Genomic DNA, 18,135 nt, shown 5'->3' with positions numbered 1-18,135 from the left:
GAAAAACTGTGTACTTGACAATAACAAGGAAAACATGCCCAGGCTGTGTGACTTCTGGCAGGTGGAAAGAATGTTGTTCAAGGAGGAGAAGTGGCTGGGAGTTGCTTCCCAAGGGTTTCTCAGGCTGTGGGGCCCCCGCAGCCCACAGCCTGCTCCACACACTTACTGTCTTAGATATTGATGGTGCCCTGGTTACTCCAGCAGAGGCCAGTCTCCTGGGCCATGGTGATGCTTTAGCCTGATGCCCACCTCTGCCTAATCCAGCTTCCTATTCTTGTCCACTTGCTATGAAAGTCCATGCATACATGAAGCTTCAGCCCATCCCAGCAATGGTAGAAAAACAGCAGATGATTGGAAAAATAGATTTTCCTAAAAATATAACTCACAGGTTATATGTTTAATCCAGAAACTGCTATCAAGATCTCAACTGGGGTTTGAGGTGTGAAAAAATGATGGGGGGAAATTGATCTGGGAAACAAGAATAAGAAATGAAATGGGAAAACTGAGTCCAGTTTCATATTTTTGAACTACTAAGTATTGGATGAACACATCCTCTTGGAGCCTCACTTTTCTTCTGTCTCAGAGTTTTAGGAATTGTACTAAATGATTACTGAGCACTAACCTCACTTGCCTTTCCCAGAGGGAGAACCATATTTTTTCTCCCCCATTGATATCAGATTTGATCATAAACTTATTTTGGCCAATGAGTTGTGTGTGGAAGTGACATGTGTCATTTCTGGGAAGATGCTATGAAAGTCAGGGCAAATTTCATTATTTTTTCTCCCTCTCTCTCTTTCTCTCTATCTCCCTCTCTTTCTGTCTCCCTACTCCCTCTAAACCTCCCTCACCCTTCCTCTTTCTCTTTCTATTATTCTGCCCCTGTCCTGATTCTGGTATTGTGGAAGCCTGTGTTGAGACAGATCTCCCATTGGCCTGAGTCCCTGAAAGAAAAGAATAAGCCAAGGCCTTGGGCGGTGCCTGTGTCTCAGTGAGTAGGCCCCATATATGGCGGGTGGTGGGTTCGAACCTGGCCCAGGCCAAACTGCAACAAAAAAATAGCCAAGTGTTCTGGTGGGCGCCTGTAGTCCCAGCTACTTGGGAGGCTGAGGCAAGAAAATCGCCTAAGCCGAAAGTGAGACTCTGTCTCTTAAAAAAAAAAAATGCCAAGGCCGCTTATTAACCTTTGATGGAGGGACATGAGCAGGAGATAAACATCAAAGCATTATGGTTTTAACTCGAGAACACCCAGTTATTTGTTACTTCAGCATAACCTCACAGCCTGGTTAATGAGATAGTAAATCAAATAATCAATGGAAAAGACTAAGTGGCTGCAAAGAGTTAGCACTTTATAAACTATTACAAGTTTTATTTTAGGCTAATAGTTTATGTGTTCTAAAATACCCTTTGCATTTTTTCATAACCTAGACCAAAAAGGCTCGCATGGGACTAAATGTGTTGGAAAGGGAATCAAATTTATTCTTAGTCAAAACAATATCTCCTATTTGCCTGGATTGCTATCCATTGCCAAGGGTTATAGAATACAAATACAAGCAAAAGAGGGGAAACGGGCATTTGAGCACTCACAATATTTCATTTTTTTAATTAAAGTATGACTTTTGAATAAAGTTCCTTGAAGGAATGCTTCAAATCAATATCTGCATGTGAATGGAATTCTGGGTGCTGTGGGGAGATCTCTTGTCTGATTTCAAAGGCCTGAGAAAATCATGGCTCCAGCCCAAGAGAAGAGTTGTAGTTAATACTCTTGACCTGCAATCGTCAACCTCCTAGGCTATGGACAAGTACCTTCTGTACCTGTTAAGAACTGGGCTGCACAGCAGGGAATGAGTGGTAGGACATGGTCTGAGTTCTGCCTTCCTTCACATCAACTGCGCTTTAGGCTCTTCTAGAGGTGGCCGTTACTATAAACTGTGCATGCAAGGAATGTAGGTTGCGTGCTCCATATGAGAACTAATGTCTGATGATCTGAAGTAGAGCTGAGGTGACATGCTAATCCTGGGGAGCAGCTGCAAATACAGATTATCATTAGCAGAGACGTTTGACTGAACAGAGACCATAATACATCAATTCCTTGCAGACCCATATCCAAACCATCCCCCCACCTCCTGTCCAAGGTCACTGGAAAAATTGTCTTCCATGAAACTGGTCCCTGGTGCCAAAAAGGTTAGGAAGTTCTGCTCTAGACGCTGAATGACTTTCACTGTCTCATGTGCAGGGAGCTCAGGAGAGTAGGGGTTTATTTACATTAAGCAAAAGTTTCTTTTAAAATGCAAATAGCCATGCAAAGTTAGGGGGCCTAAGGGAAGAGACACCTGCAGGATGGAATGATTAATAATTTTCTCAGAATGAGTTTTATGCTAATACTTAGAATTAGTTTCTTGAGGAAAAAAGTCAAGATGGGATAAAGGGGGTATTGGAGAAAAGAGAGAGAAAAATGAATTTTTAAAAATATAGCATGCAAGGTCCAACGTAAATGACTCGGTAAAGAGAAGGGCAGGCAGAGGAGATGGTGAAAGAAGTGGCTTGTGGGAGGGCAAGGAATCTTCATTTGAGTTCTCATGAATTGTGTCAAAGTTATGCTTGCTTCTTATTCCTCTTCAAACTCCTATTCCTGCCCATAAGAGAACTGTCTTTTTCCTTCCAAAAATGGAATTCAGAAAGGGGACAAGTCTTAGGAGGTTCCTACTTTATTCATCTTCAGCAATGGGTGAGTAGTCTAGGTAGATGGAGAATCTGAGAGGGTGGAGAACCTGGAAAGGAGAAGAACATGGGAGGGTGGAGTATCTGAGAAGATGGAGAGTCTGAAAAGATGAAGAATCTGGGTGGATGGAGAAGCTGGGGGGGTGGAAAACCTGGATGGCTAGAGAATCTGTAAGTCTGGGCTTTGAGAGAGAAGTGTCCGTCTTCTACCTCCCACCTGCTCTAGGCTCTGAGAGGACTCTCACAGGAGATTAGTGAGCAGAGTTCCTCCATGAATACCTACCTCTTCCCTTCCTCAATACTGTGCCTCCCAAATGAGAACTGGCTCCAATCCTACTTCACCAACCAGGCAAGGCAGTTGTGATTCTTCTGCACTCAGAGCAGAAATGCCTGGAACCAGATCAGTTGTGTCATATGCTCGGGTGCCCACAGCATAAAATTGGCTGCTGGGTCCAGGGTCCATGTCTCTAACTCACACTGATTTGACTGTTTTAAATTGTCTGGAAAGGATGAGATTCCTTATGCTTTTTGGAGGAGAATAGTAAATGTTCTTATTGGACTGGATAATCCAAATGACCTAATATTTAGGCAGTTTTTTGAGTTTTTGAGAGCTTTTAGTATTTTTTCACATAATTACATAAATGAATGGCATTGTTGTTATCTAGAATGTGGAGAATCATCTGAAAAAGCAGGGCTTTTTTCTTTAGGGAGTGGGAGAGACTTCCTTGTTCCTCAGAAACACACGATCTAATGTTAATCAACATTTATAAGAATCTATGTGATCTCTTTGTAATCTAGGTAACAACAGGACAAGAAACATGGGCAGAGCCACTCTGTATAGCCTGAAAATAACTGAAATGTTCATTTGACTTTCTGTGGGTCACTTTTTAAGGTTTTGGCTTAAAATACCCTTAACATTGCACTGCATTTAGTCTTTGTATAACTTACAAAAATATTGTTTAAAATAAAACTCATTCAGCAGAGGCTAAAATAAATCATTAATTTTTCTCATATAACAAGTAATAGATGTTAGAAATACAATATACTACAAATAAACTACAGCTCACTCTGAAAAAAAAAAAAAATCTCAGAAGCTTCCAATTAAATTTCCCAAACTGTGATACCTTTAACTGCAAGGAGAGACTAGAACAGTGAATAGTTAGCTGGGGAAGTGAGAAAGGGATTGGGATCAACTAATTTTTGGGTCAACCAAACAGCATCACTGGTTAGGTATGTGCAAGAATATACATTCTTTGGGAGTTGCACCTGTGGCTCAAAGGAGTAGGGCGCTGGCCCCATATGCCAGAGGTGGGAGGGTCAAACCCAGCCCTGGGCAAAAACTGTAAAAAAAAAAAAAAAAAAAAAAGAATCTATTCTTTGTGGAAGCACCTGTAGCTCAGTGAGTTGGGTGCCGGCCCCATATACCAAGGGTGGCGAGTTCAAACCTGGCTCTGGCCAAACTGCAACAACAAAATAGCCGGGTGTTGTACCAGGTGCCTATAGTCCCAGCTACTCAGGAGGCTGAGGCAAGAGAATCACCTAAGCCCAAGAGCTGGAGGTTGCTGAGAGCTGTGATGCCACAACATTCTACTAAGGGTGAAAAAATGAGATTCTGTCTCTAAAAAAAAAAAAAAATCCATTCTCTTTCCCCTTCCTTTGTCCAGGCTCAGATAGTGCCTCTTCTCACCAATCCTGTCGATGTTTCCCTTAATTCAGAAGCTGTTACTCTTTACCAGTATTAAATAATATATAGTGAAGATTCATGGTAATTGACTAGTGGTTGCTGTCTACTTGTAAAGCAGAAAGGGGATCCTTGCAAAATGCTCTTACAACTATGTCCTGAATTCTTTGTTAATTTATGCCTATCTGGGTACAAAGTTCATAACAGGATTCATTCACTCCTCGAGATTCTGTGAGCCAGGCATGGTTGTTCATACTGGGAACACAGTGAAGGTGAGGCTCTTGTCTTCATGGAACATAATTCCTAGAAATTGTGAGATAGATAATACAGACAGACACACATCATATAATGTCATGTAAGTGCTATAGGGAAAAATAGACCTGGATGGAGGATAGAGAATGATGATGGGAGTGTTGCCATTCTCCTTGGGTGGATCAAAGAAGACCCTTGAGAAAGTAACAGTTGAGCAGAGACTCAGGTGAAGTGAGGCCTTTGTCACTCTGCCTGTTTTGAGCCATACTTGTTGCTCTTGGGAGTTTAGCCATCTTTAATTCTGTACTAATGACTTCTAAACCTGTACCTTATTTTAGGTTCTCCTGGAGCTTTGGCTATACTGTAACTATGCTGTTACTTGAGACCTACAATTTTCAGTGAAACAAGCTTTCTTGAAAAATTAAACTCATGATTTAAGTCCCTATAAAACCATTTTTTAAATTAAGGTATAATTTATATAGAGGAAAATTCACCCTCTTAATACACAGTCCTTTGGGTTTTGACAAATGGAACCATTGTTACCATCAAGATATAGAACAGTTCCACCATTCAAAGGGATTTCCCTGTGCCCTTTAGTGGTCACTCTGTCCTCAAACCCCAGCGTGTGACAAGCTTTGATTTATTTTTTTGTTGTTAGAGATTTGCCTTTTAAAGAATATAATAAAAACAAAATCATTATAGTAAGCAGCAACTGATTCTGGCTCTTTTCAGTTAACATAATGTATTTGAAATTCATCCAGACTGTAGTATAATCGGAAAGTCTATGTCTTTTTAATTGCTGAGTAACATCCCGATGTATGGATGTACCAATTTGTTTATCCATTTTCCAGCTGAGAAGAAATGTTTGTGGGTTTTTTTCCCCCAGTTCTTGGCAATTTCAAATGATGCCATAATAAGTATTCACATACAGGCTTTTGTATAGGCATCTGTTTTATTTTCCTTGGGCAAATATATAGGAGAAGGATTTCTAGCTTGTACAGTAAATGTATGTTAAACTTTGTAAGAAAATGGCAAAAAGTTTTCCAAAATGTCCTCACCATTTTGCTCTACCATCAGCGGTGTATAATGTTGTGGTACCTCGACATCCCTGCTAGTACTTAGTATTACCAGTGTTTTTTGTTTTAGCCATTCTACTAACTGTGTGGTGGCGTCTCATTGAGGTTTTATTTTGCATTTCCCCAGTGAGTCACGCATGCGCCCTGGAGCATCTTCTCATGCACTTATCTGCCATCTGTGTGTCATCTTTGGTGATGTATCTGTTCAAATATTTTGCCATTTTCAAGAATTTGATTGTTTGCTTTCTTTTTATGGAAGTTTAAGAATTTTTATATGTTTGGATATAAATTCTTTCTTACATACGGAATTTATAGATACTTTGTCCTAGTGTGGAACTCACCTTTTTATTCTCTTTATAGCTTCTTTTAAGGAACCGAAGTTCTTAGTTTCAATGAAGTCTTATGGATCAAAATTCTCCTTGATGGACTTTGGTTTTAGTGTTGCACATAGGAAACTTTTCCCTACTCCAAGGTCACCAAGACTTTCTCCTTTGTTTTTGTTATATTAGATTTGCCCTTAAATTTATGGTCCTTCTGGTATTACCTTTTACAGGTGGAAGGGATGTGTGTTGCGATTCACCTTTTACATGTGGCTATCCACTTGTTCCAGCCCTGGTTTTCCTTTTCTTCATCAAATTAATTTTGTTCCTTTGTCAAAACTCAATTGACCATGTATGTTTGGGGCCACTTCTGGGCACTGCCTTCTCTTCCATTGATCTGGATGTCTGTCCTCTCACCTGGAGCTTTATATAAGTTTGCAGACCAGGTAGTATGAGTTCTTCAACTTTATTCCTGTTCAGTATTATTGTGGCTATTCAATTTGCTTTGTTTTTCCCTGTACATTTTAGAATCAATTGATTAATTTTTGAGCCTCATCTCATTTCCCGTCTCTGCTCCTGCCAATCTTCTGTGACTCCACATGTGATCCCACATGACAGCTTGTCACGGCTTTCTCAGTCTCAGACAACCTTGGCTGATGGAGTGCAAAGCCCCTCATGTCATCTGCACAATTGGTATCCTGTCCCCAGCATCCTTCTCCCCATGATCGATCCACCCAGCACTCTGCAACCTGACTAATTTCTCTATAGTTTTGAATAGTTCAATTTTTTGCTAGTGACACTCAAAAGATTTTTTCTTGCCTATAAGGCTGATGGTCTACCTAGTTCTTTTTGGTCCTTTTTACTTTTCTAACTCTAAAATTTACTCATTATAGGAAGGTTAACTTAATTTTCTCAGCAGAAATTCTTTTGTTCACCATTTGTTTATACTTCTCCCTACCTCTCATCTTGTCTTCCTTTTCTAAATGATGACATCGTCTTCCTCTGTAAGTCTCACTCTGTTTCCCAGGCTAAAGTGCAGTGGTGTCATCATAGCTCACTGCAACCTCAAACGTCTGGGCTCAACCAGTCTCTTGCTTCAGCCTCTCAAGTGGCTGGGACTGCAGGTGTGTGCCACTATGCCTGCCTAATTTATAATTTTTTTGGTAGATATGGGGTTTATTCAGGTTTCCCAGGCTGAATAACTCAAACTTCTGGCCTCAAGTAATTCTCCCCCCTTGGCATCTCAAAGTGCTAGGTTTACAGATGTGAGCTACTGTGCCCAGCCTGTAAGTAATTATGGACCACTTGTTTGTTTCTTCCCAATGGACAGAGCTGCTGGAGTTCAAGTCACCTGCAGCCTCAGAACCCTCAAACCCACCTTTAGCATCTGTGGGTTCCTCATCTGTGGATTCAACCAACTAAGAATTGAAAATATTAGGAGAAAAATAGATGGTTGTGTATGTGCTGAACATGTAGAGACATTTTTTCCTTGTCATTGTTCCCTAAACAATGCAGTATAACAATTATTTACATAGAATTTATTTTTTTTTAGTGAAATACTCCTTTTATAAATGACATTTATATACATATATAAATTCTTTTCATTTTTCTTAATTAGATCATAGCTGTGTACATTAATACAGTCATGGGGTACAGTGTGCAGTTTTTATATACAATTTGAAATATTTTCATCCAACTGGTTAACATAGCCTTCATGTCATTTTCTTAGTTATTGTGTTAAGACATTTATATTCTACATTAAGAAAGATTCATGTACCCTTGTAAGATGAACCATAGGCTTGATCCCACCAATCTCCCTCCCTCTACCCATCCTCTCCCCTCCCATCTCCTCCCTCTCCCCTTTCCCCATATTCTTGGGCTATAATTGGGCTATAGCTTTCCTATGAAAGCCATAAATTAGTTCATAGTAGGGCTGAATACAATGGATACTTTTTATTTCATTCTTGAGATACTTTGCTAAGAAGAATATTTTCCAGCTCCATCCATGTAAACAGGAAGGAGGTAAAGTCTCCATCCTTCTTTAGGGATGCATAATATTCCATGGTGTACATATACCACAATTTATTGATCCATTCGTGGGTCAATGGGCACTTGGACTTCTTCCATGATTACACAGAATTTATATTATATTAGTATTATTTGCAGCTTAGAAAGAATTTGAAGTATACAGGAGGATTTGCATAGGTCACGTGCAAAAACTATACCATTTTCTATTGGTGACTTGAACATCCATGGATAACAGTATCTGAGAGGTGTCTGAAACCAATCTTCCATGAATGCCAAGGGATGACTCTACTTAGTCAAACCAATCTGTCATTCTCAACTTAGCAGGGTGAAAGGATGCCCATTGTAGTAGGGAGGGAAAGAAGATAGTTTATAAGCATACATTCCACATCCTCATGCTTTGGCTTATTTTTAGGCATGATATTAATTTTAAAATTTTAATTAAATTGAATAAGAGTAAGAAATATTTATGTGTATATCCATAATTGTTAGGATTTCTAACAAATGTTTAATAACATTTATTATATTATCACATTAATTAACTAGTCCCTTAAGACAGTAATAAATCCTCTTTGGCTCCCTAGTACTAGGATAGGCTTCAACCCAGAGAAAGCAGCTGAAGCCTCACTCTTCACAGGACCGACACAACAATCTTCTACAACTGTCTAAAGAGAAGAATCTCAGGTGACTTCCTGAGTGAGAATTCTAGTGAACAGGGCTGGATCCATTTATCCAATGAGTGGTACCCTTTGCAGAAGCTCTTGGTGGCTGAGCTTTATAATCAGGCCTCAGGACACATATGGAAAGTTCAGATGTGAATGTGTAAATGTCGATGTCCTGCTTTGCTCAATACCTGCCTGGTTTCCTGGGGCTCAGAGGTAGATGGTCCCAAGAACTGGGATGTGAAATCCCCTAATAGGAAGGGGAAGAGAGGGGCTTTGGATGTTGTATGTTTCAGTTCTAAAGGCTCGTCCATGTGTTCTCTCAACATGTCTTACTGTGGTGTCAGGAATAACCCCCAAATTATGTATGGCACCTTTAAAATTCAAATCTAATGTTCAGTGAGTAAGAATTAAGATCAAATCTACCCTAAGTCCTTTCCATGAACTTACTGAGACCTTGGCAATAAATTTGTTAGACTAAGATTTATTTCTTGTTATGCTCTTTTTTTCTTTTGCAGTTTTTCCCTGGGTCGGGTTTCAACCCACCACCTCTGGTATATGGGGCGAGTGCCCTACTCCTTTTAGCCACAGGCACCACCCTTGATATGCTCTTTCATTCAACAAAATATTTATTGACCATTCATCTGCTCTGTGTCATGTGCTATACTAGTGGCAGTGGGACCTACAGACGTATGAGAGTGACATCTAGGGTTTGTGTGTGCCTCTGTGTGTGTCTCTATCTCTGTGTGTGCCCATGTGTACATGCTCACGACTGTACATACGTGTGTGTACATGCCTGTGTGTGTATATATGGAGGCAAACATGTTTGTCAACAGATGGATCATTTACAATGGGGCCACTGCACTGTCCCCAGGGAAAGAGAGTGAGATTCTGCCTCAATAAGGCGGGGAATGAATTATGTAGCACAGATATTTCAAGTGCTTTAGGTACATGAGGATAATGATGATGCAGAACTACTAAACCAATCTGAAGTTTTCACCAAAGAAAGGGTGACTGAGTTTAGAGTGATAACTGAGGGAAAAGGTGTGAGAAAGGCATTGCCAACAAGGTAAACAGAACTCCTGCTCCTGGACTATGATGAGACACTCATTGCAACGTGGTCCAGGATGTGAGGAGAGGGGCAAGGGATGCTTAGGTCACACTGTGAAAACTTAGTAGGCCAGGCCTGAGAATTGAGTTTTAGCCTGTAGAAGGTGGGGATGAACGCTTCGAAGCCATGCATAACGTTCCCCACACTAGGCACATTTCCCATTCCCATCAGGGAACTAACTCTTGCCAGTGGAAGTGAGTTAAAGTCCTGTGTCACTTTGGATGACTTGACATAAGAGGCAATAAGAGTTTGCCATCTCCCTTGGAAAGCACTTGGCCAAGAAAGTGTAGCTACACATTGACCTGCTTACAACTGCGATGTGAGAGAGAAATAAACCTGGGGTGTGTTAAACCACAGAGATTTGGAATTAGGTTTGTACTCTGCTGGGCCTGAATGATTATGACTAAAATCAGTTTAGAATTGGTTTTTTTCTTTTCTTTTCCTTTCCTCTTTAAAGTTTTATTTTATCAATTTATTTTCTTTTAGGAAATTGCACCTTTAACATCTCTAATATCTACTTTTAAAAAATGCTATTTTAAATCCCCTTAGAGATGACAGAAGCTTCAAATGTAATGATTGGCAGTCACATTGCAAACGATCAAATGCTGGCGAGAGGGAGAGATCCGTCACTTTTAGGCAGCCATCGGTCTTGCCTAAGTGGGAAAACAAGAACCTTGATTATTGCCTACAACCTCATCACGACCTTGGGTGATTTTGTCATTTGTGGCCTGGAAAATCTTTTTGCCACAGAAGCAGCCGATTCTTTCTTTCTCTGGGTGGGGCATAATTTCTCTTCTCTGCAAATGGCCTTTCATGCAGTGGGCCATTAAGCTTGCCTGGATAATAGTTAGATATAATATCAGGGTGATAAAGCAAGAAATGGGATCTTCCCTAAATATCTATATCTTATTCTGCAGTTTTTCATGATCTGATTTAAAAGAAAAGAGAAGAAATAGCTCACCTTACCCCCCCACCCCACCCCACCCTGATTTTGAGGACCAATCGCATATTAAAGCCATTCTGAAGAGCCTCTGCCTGCAGTGGTCTCTTGGAGTCTGTTTAGAAGCCGCTTCTGTATAGATAATGTTGGCCTTTCCCCTTTCCATAGCAGCTTTGAGAAAAGAAAGAAGAGACTAATTCCTGGGAATATAATAGCTAATATTGCATTATTACTCTGGGCCACTTGCTGTTCTTAAAGGCTTTCTAAACATTGTGTCATTTAACTTTTCACAGCAACCCACTGAAGGACACTTATTGCTTGTTGAACGTGGAAACCAAGGCACAGACAGCAGTGAACTACTCAAAGTCACACAGCTAGAAGGGAGTGGCCCTGGGATTTGAGCCCAGCAGTCAGGCTCTGAAGCAGGGGTGCCCACACTTTGTTTATCTTCACTGCACATTGACAGAATAAGAATTGTCTTGAGTTGCACATTAAATACACAAACACTAGCAAAAAATAAAAAAAATTAAAAAAAAAAAGTCTGGGCATACTTTTTGTGATTTCTGATGTGACAGATAAGCCAAAAAATCCTCACAAAATCAGCCTTCAGCCCATGGACCTCCGGTTGGACACTTCTGCCTAAAGCCTCACTGAAGTGATGGGGCAAGCTCAAGTCTGGGTTTACCTGGGATGACTGAGCTGCTTGCTCTGCCATCAGCTGCACTGAGAGGTCCAGAGAGAAGCTAAGTTTAGTTACCAAAAACTAAAGTGAGATTTCTTATCTACTTGAGTGCTAGGCTTGAAACATTCTTACTCTATCAACAGGAAATCATTTCAAGGATGGCAGAGCGACAGTTTGAAGCTTTAATACATGTGCTTCTCCTTCCCACTCCTACAGACAACAACCTCCCCCAGCCCAGGCAGCCCCAGCTCCCATCACACTGCTCTTAGGGACCAACCTCTGCTCCATCAAGGCAGGCAGGGAAAAGTGTCAGCTCAGAGCATTCACAGTACTCCCTGAGAGGGATCATAACCAGTTGGAAGAGAAATGACTTCTGTCTGTTGTGAGACAAAGTGTCTTTCCAGCATTCAGAGTGCCCAGAATAACACATCTGGAGGATCACTGTTTAGTCAGTTTCCCCGTGACAGAGAAGGGAGGTAGAGGGAGACAGAGGGTTGGGGTGCTACGAGGATGCAGTATTCCAGGACAGCTGTGGGAAAACTCAGACACCCACCAATGAGCTGGTGTTGGATTGCCCCCCTCCAGGCGTTAACACAAAAAGCAGGAGAGAGAACCCCTGCTCACTTCAGGGAGCACAGGCCTGAAAGTTTGCTGAGGTCCACTTACTGTGATGGGCTGAGGAAGGGCAGCCTCCCGGATTTCCCCAGCTATTCTGAGGTGGGAGTTGTACAGTGTAGATGGCTACTTTGGGTGGAAAAGGACCAGAGATAACACCACTGTGTTTTCTGCTGCTCAGAAGTGAGGGGGAGGCTCGGATTTTCCATTCTAGTAAAGGATGTGGAAATTTAGCCTGAATTGAGAGGGGGAGATTTGAACACTATGTACTTGGAGGGAGAAAGCAGTGTGACCCCAACCTGGCCCAAATGGGGACCCAAGCAAGGGTCCAGAATAAGGATGACTATGCCTGAGGGACATACAGGCCTTGTTTCAGCTAAGGCCAATTTTCCCAGGTCCCTCACTAGACTAAACCCTCTCCATCACCACTCCTATACCCTCCCCCCCCCCCCAGGAATGCCCTATAGAAACGCAAGCCATAGAGGTTAGATGCCTTCTCAAAGCCAAAGAATGTAAAAACTATTCTTAGGTTGACATGCCCTGCAATGATTGGGCTTACCTTAGATTAACTAAGATTATGTTTCCTGCCATCAGCTGTATTAGTGATGCCAAGAGAAATTTAATTGAGGAAAATTTCCTTTTACACACACTAGAGTCTATAACCTGGAAATTACATGTCATCCTGTGCCTTTCCATTTACATGGAGTGAAATTGGACAGGCTGCATGGTAGGCTGGGGGATTGGAAGGTGCAGTGCTAGGTCTGGGGAGAAAAGGGAGAAGGAGTCAGGCCTTTAATAGTTGTTTAACTGAGCAAAACTAGTAGTAATTCCCTTAGAAACAGTCACAGTATTCAGCTGTAGAAACTCAAATTGAACATACGAGCGAGACTAATTAGAAGGGGATAAAAAATAAGCAATGTAAACGCAAGACTGCTCATTGCAAATTGCAGGAAATAGATTAAAAGGCCGGGGACTGAGGCCTCCTGGATTCCAGGAGGAGTATCCCAGCCATTGTCCTGAGTCCAGGGCGGGAAGGGAGACAAGCAAGCCTTGGAGAGGTGGGGAGGGTGAGGAGAGTGGGCTTGGGGAAGCAGGCAAGTGGGCAAAGAGAAATTGAGATGACAGTCATGGGTGAAAATGCTGACAGTTTGCAGAACGAGGTCTGAGAAATGGGTTGTCAACCTGAGTTGTCAACTGTGCTTTGTTGGGAACAAGCACAGTCTACTTAAGCTTCTTAAATTGAGCTCCTGCAGAAGTATAGTGTGAGATAATTGGGACAGGGGTTGAACTTAAATTTGCTTTTGTTAATATTAATGGAGGAAGGATATGATAGAAAATTAACAGTAAAAGACCCCTTGGAAGAGCGGATGTATAAACAAAGGGAACAGACTGTGTCCAATCACCCTGAGGCACGAGAAGCAACCATTTGCATATAAACAATAGTTAGACTAATCGCATATCATTTGTAACTACCCACTGAAGTAGGTTCAACAAAAGATTGTCATTAGGTGATATTTAGCAGTCTGGGTTTGTGTTTCTCCCCTCACCTAAGAATAATAAAACTGAGTTTCATTTGCATTATTTTATAATTCAGGTAATTTGCTAATTCAGACAGGTATCCCTCCCAGTTGCTTCTAATTGGGTTTCTCATCAAGACTCAGAGATTCAGGAAACATCACCAGCGAATTCACAAGCCAAATTAAGTGCTTTTGTAGGAAGGGTTTGTATCCATCTTCCATTTGCACAGTCTTACCTTCAAGTGGTGCTGGGGATTTCTGATTTCCTAGGTCCCACCCTCCTTGAAAACTTCTGGCAGGTTTTTGAAGCCCATGTGATTCTTTAAGCTTGGGGCCTAGGAATTGAGGAACGGAGGCGGATGTGACCTTGAATGTCTAAGAAACTGGGGACAGAAACAAAACAAAACAAAACAAAACAACCCACCAGGGTCTGAGTCGAGAACTTTGAACCCAAGATCATACAGGGTTAGTCACACAAAACCCATGATAAGAGGGTGGGGAAGGTGCACTCACCCCTCCCCTCCATTTCCTCACTGTTTCCCAAGATCTTTAGACGGCAGAGTAGGTTAGAGTGGTGGAAATAGAAGCTAGGATTTAGGGATAGAGACAGGAGGAAGGAAAAGGCTCCGAACTTGTGAAGGAGATGCTGGTAAGAATTAGAAAGGGATAACAAGAGAGCTTTTGGGGTTCAGAGGAGAGGTAGGAAACTAAGGTAGAAGCCAGGTGTTGGCTAAAACAGGGCAGCTGAGACTAGGTAAGGCTGCAGCATGCTGGTTGTGGATTCCCCAGGACTAAACCAGGTACTAGAGAGAAGCTCCAGGTGCCGCAACTAATTCTAGACCCCACCTAGTGGGAGATGTAATTTACCTTGGTACCAGTGGCTTAGAAACAAGATAGGGATGAGCTGATCGTGGGAACTGGGTAAGTTCAGCTGGTAGAGACCAGGGAAAGAAGAGGTTGAGGGGTAGAACTATGGTTCACAAGACCCTCTCCCCTCATTGCCCCCACAGAGAAAGCAAGTTTTCTGTTGCCCATCCTGACAAAAGGTTGGCAATTGACAGAAAAACACCACACTTCAGTTATACAGTAAATGTTTATTGACTATGCCTAGCATGGTGCTGGGGGCTGGGGGGAATTAGAAAACAAGGCATTTTTTTCACTCAGAGTCTAATGACTGTAACTCATTTACCTAACACACACTGAAACAGCAGTTAGGGCAGAGTTCGATTATATGTCAAGAAGAGAGGTCCAGTCCATGATGGCTAAAATTCAAAAGGAGGGATGACTCAAGAAGGGCTTCCCGGAGGAAATTAACTCAAGTTGAACCTTAAAGAATGGGTAGAATTTAAATAAATACAGATGAAGATGGGAGGCTGGTCCAGAGGGAAAGCTACACCAGGAGGTTGTGAGAATTAAATGAGATATTTCACAGAGCTCACATGCTAAGGGACTCTTGATAAGACTCTTGGCACCAAGAATGCCAAGAGTGAATGAACTACTGCTATTGCTGTTATTTCTGCTACTTTTACTGTGGTTATCATTTTTATTATCATGCTTATTTTACTGCTTTTGGTAAATGCAAAGTGGATTAAAGGGACACATTTGAGTGATAAAGGAACAGAGTTTTAACTTTCTTCTTCTGAAATACATGGGATAAAATGCCTCACAGTGAACAAGACTTTCCATCAGAACTGTTTATATATCAATAGTGCATGAAAACCATTTGTACCCCCAGGGCACTGCTGAAAAAATTTACACTAGGAAATTTAAGTGAGGTCACCACAAACAGCACCACTGATTGCTGTGTAAGGAAAATCACTATGTTTTAGTGAATCTATCTCTCAAAAAATGAGGCAGAACGGTCTCAGCTCTTGGCAAGACATAATTCCTCTCTTTTTGCTTCTCTCTTTGTCTAGCAGTCTTACTGTTTGGCTGCAAACACATCAATAGGAATGAGATAAAGATGATGTGATTCTTTTTAGTGCCTAGAGATTATGTTGCTAGTTCAGAGAGGACAAATACTTGTAGAGAGCGAGCCAGGATTTGTTCACACATTCCAAAAGTCCCCTTAGGTGCTGTATTCAAAAAATGTAAATAAGATTTCAGCTGAGACTGTTTATGACCTGAGTCTCAGAACAACTCACTCATGGCTGCTTATTATCCCCCTTGCCATGGTCAGTCTCCCTTCATTCTGTTTGCTGTCATCTTCTGTAAAGATCAATGAGGCTGCACAGGCAGCCAGTGAATGGAGCCCTGTGCTTCCTGGGTGCACAAAGCCTGCCGAGATAGAATCTCTGGATCTGCAGGTTGATTTCATAAAGGGGATTATGCAGTCAGCAGTAAGCAGCAACAAATTCTAATTTCACTTTCAATGCTGTGTTTCAGAGCCGAGCACTAGGGCTGTGTACGTATGCAGCATGAGGAGGGATTCTCAGGGACAGAAGCCTGCGGCAGCCACAGGTGACATGTTCAAGCTCAGCTTAGCTGCACTCTCTTCAGCTCTAGAGTGCAAGGCTGATTCCCCGGACAGCTCCCTGCTGAAAGTTTTATTCTGAGCGTTCGCAAGTAAGAGAAGTGAATGTCACAGTAATTCTAACTCCGTATGTAAAAATCAGATCACTTCAAGAACACTGAAGGGATTAAACCGCAACAACAATAGCAATACAGCAACTACTAGAATTTTGCTTGATGCGTTTTCTTTTTTTGGTATAAAGGAGCAGTGTGAGACCTGTGAATCACTGCATTGACGAAAGATAGCACTGGGCAGTGTGTGCAATAACCCAACACCCAGCATTCAATTGTAAGAAGCAAAAAACTATTGTCTTCCAGATGCCTGGCTTGTTCCTATCCCCAAGATCTTGCTGCAGAATAGGGGACAATACAGTATCAGCTTAATAAAGATGTTTCTTACAATGTGGCCCCGGGACACTCTGAAGATGAAACTCAACAAACTCTGACTTTTTCATTTGTTCCAGGAGGCAACTTGTTGCAAATGGTGGCACCACTAACTACAGTCAAAGAATCAATTTCTCACTGATGTTTCATGAAAAGGATCAACAACAAAAAAAACGTAGTCCCTCCCGCCTTGCTCAGTGCTACATCTCTCATTCTGTCAGTCACTGCCCCAGGAGACCTAGGCTTTCTACATACACCTCTGGTGTTCCTAGCAAAAACCTCACAGCTCTAACCCGTAAGAGAAACAGACATTTCAAGTACTACTATAGGATTAATTAAAAGTGCTTTTGCCTAAGGAAAGGGGAAAATAAAAATCATCCATTTATAAATATTGCTCACAATTCACACATTTTCAGCAGCAGCCAAAGGAAAAAGAAAAAAAAAACCTGTATTAGGAGAAATTACAATGTAGGTCTTTGTACACTAAAGCTTGCCGCTTCAGCTCAACAGGTTTTTTTTTTTTTTTTAATCCTTGTCAATAAAGAAAATAAACAATGTCCATTCACAATACTGGCCATGATACTTTAACTGGCTCTCTGAAGTTCCTCCCCTCTCATTATTTGGAGTTAGCGTCTGGAGTGGAAGGCAGGGAACTTACCTTAAAGGAGTAGTAGAAGGAGCCCCACTCCTCTCCCTCCGCCACTTCAGTGAAAGTCACCGTGTCAGTGCAAGCCACTAGGGAAGGAGCCGGTGTCTGTGTGGTCCCGCCGGAATTGGGGCTGCCCTCTGTGAGGTTGGCTGGCATGGCTCAGGTAGGGTTGAGTGTCACTGTCCTTGTGCCTGCAGCAGAAGGAGGGAGTCCAGCTTGCCGCCAGAGAGCTGGGGAGCAGCTGCAGCTCAGTGCCTCCTCTGCTCCCAAGGCTTCTGGCTGGAGCTCGGCTGAGCAGAGGCACAGAGCCCTCCCTGAGCCCACCTCACTGAAGAGCTCTGCTGACGACAGGAGGATCCACGTGCTTCTCTCTCCTTGGCAGTTGTGATCAGATCCAGCAGCCAGCACAGCCCTCACCTGCAGTCCTGACCGGGGCCCAGGCCTCACCCTGAGAGCCCTCTGCACAGCTGCCTGGACTGGCCTCCCTGCCCTGGCGTGCCTTCTCCAACTTTCACAATTGACCCTACTTTTGCTCCTGTCTCCACAATATAGGAATCTGGACTAACAGCAGGTGCATTAATTCAGGTCATGTTTGCACTTTTGAAATCAAATCATAATTATGCATTTGTATCAGCTGAGGTTGCTTTCTGACGTACACTCCTCACCCTGACATTTATTTCCTTGCATGTACTTTATTACAGTAAATGTAGGCAAATAATACATTTGTATTTCATACCTGTTGCTCTATCCGAGTTTTCACGAGGCAGTTCTCAGAAAGGCACAAGGGTCTGTGTTTGTCCATAAGCCACAAACCTTTACGTTAAACTGAAGGTGTCTGGTGAAGACTCTTACTCTCTTACCGCCTTGAGTATATTCACTCAGTTCCTGCCTACAACCAATACTCAGGGCGAGGGGGAAAACTTAGTGCATCATGTAGTATCCTTGGTACTTGCACCAAAAAAAAAAAAAAAAAAAAGAAGAAGAAGAAGAAG

The 18,135-nt window shown here is 42.1% G+C and overlaps 1 protein-coding gene across 2 annotated transcripts in view; it reads right to left on the bottom strand.

Moving 5' to 3' along the window:
- NPSR1 (neuropeptide S receptor 1) overlaps positions 1–17,465 on the bottom strand; it is a 194,482-nt gene extending 177,017 nt beyond the window's left edge. The window contains exons 1-2 of one of the 2 annotated variants that reach the window (XM_003788578.1): positions 17,435–17,465; positions 17,153–17,398 (exon numbers count right to left, since the gene is read on the bottom strand). In XM_003788578.1, coding sequence (XP_003788626.1) covers positions 17,153–17,299 — 147 coding nt within the window. In that variant the 5' untranslated portion in view covers positions 17,300–17,398; positions 17,435–17,465. Of the gene's footprint in view, positions 1–17,152; positions 17,399–17,434 lie in introns of those variants that run through there. The other variant, XM_012804358.1, reaches the window with a different exon arrangement.
- Between the last annotated feature and the right edge of the window lie 670 nt (positions 17,466–18,135).

This window comes from Otolemur garnettii, unplaced genomic scaffold (assembly GCF_000181295.1).
Source record: "Otolemur garnettii isolate 467f Iridium unplaced genomic scaffold, OtoGar3 scaffold00028, whole genome shotgun sequence".
Taxonomy (NCBI): Eukaryota; Metazoa; Chordata; class Mammalia; order Primates; family Galagidae; genus Otolemur; species Otolemur garnettii.
The sequence above is the reverse complement of the archived record's forward strand: the minus strand, read 5'-3'. Positions and strand labels throughout refer to the sequence as shown.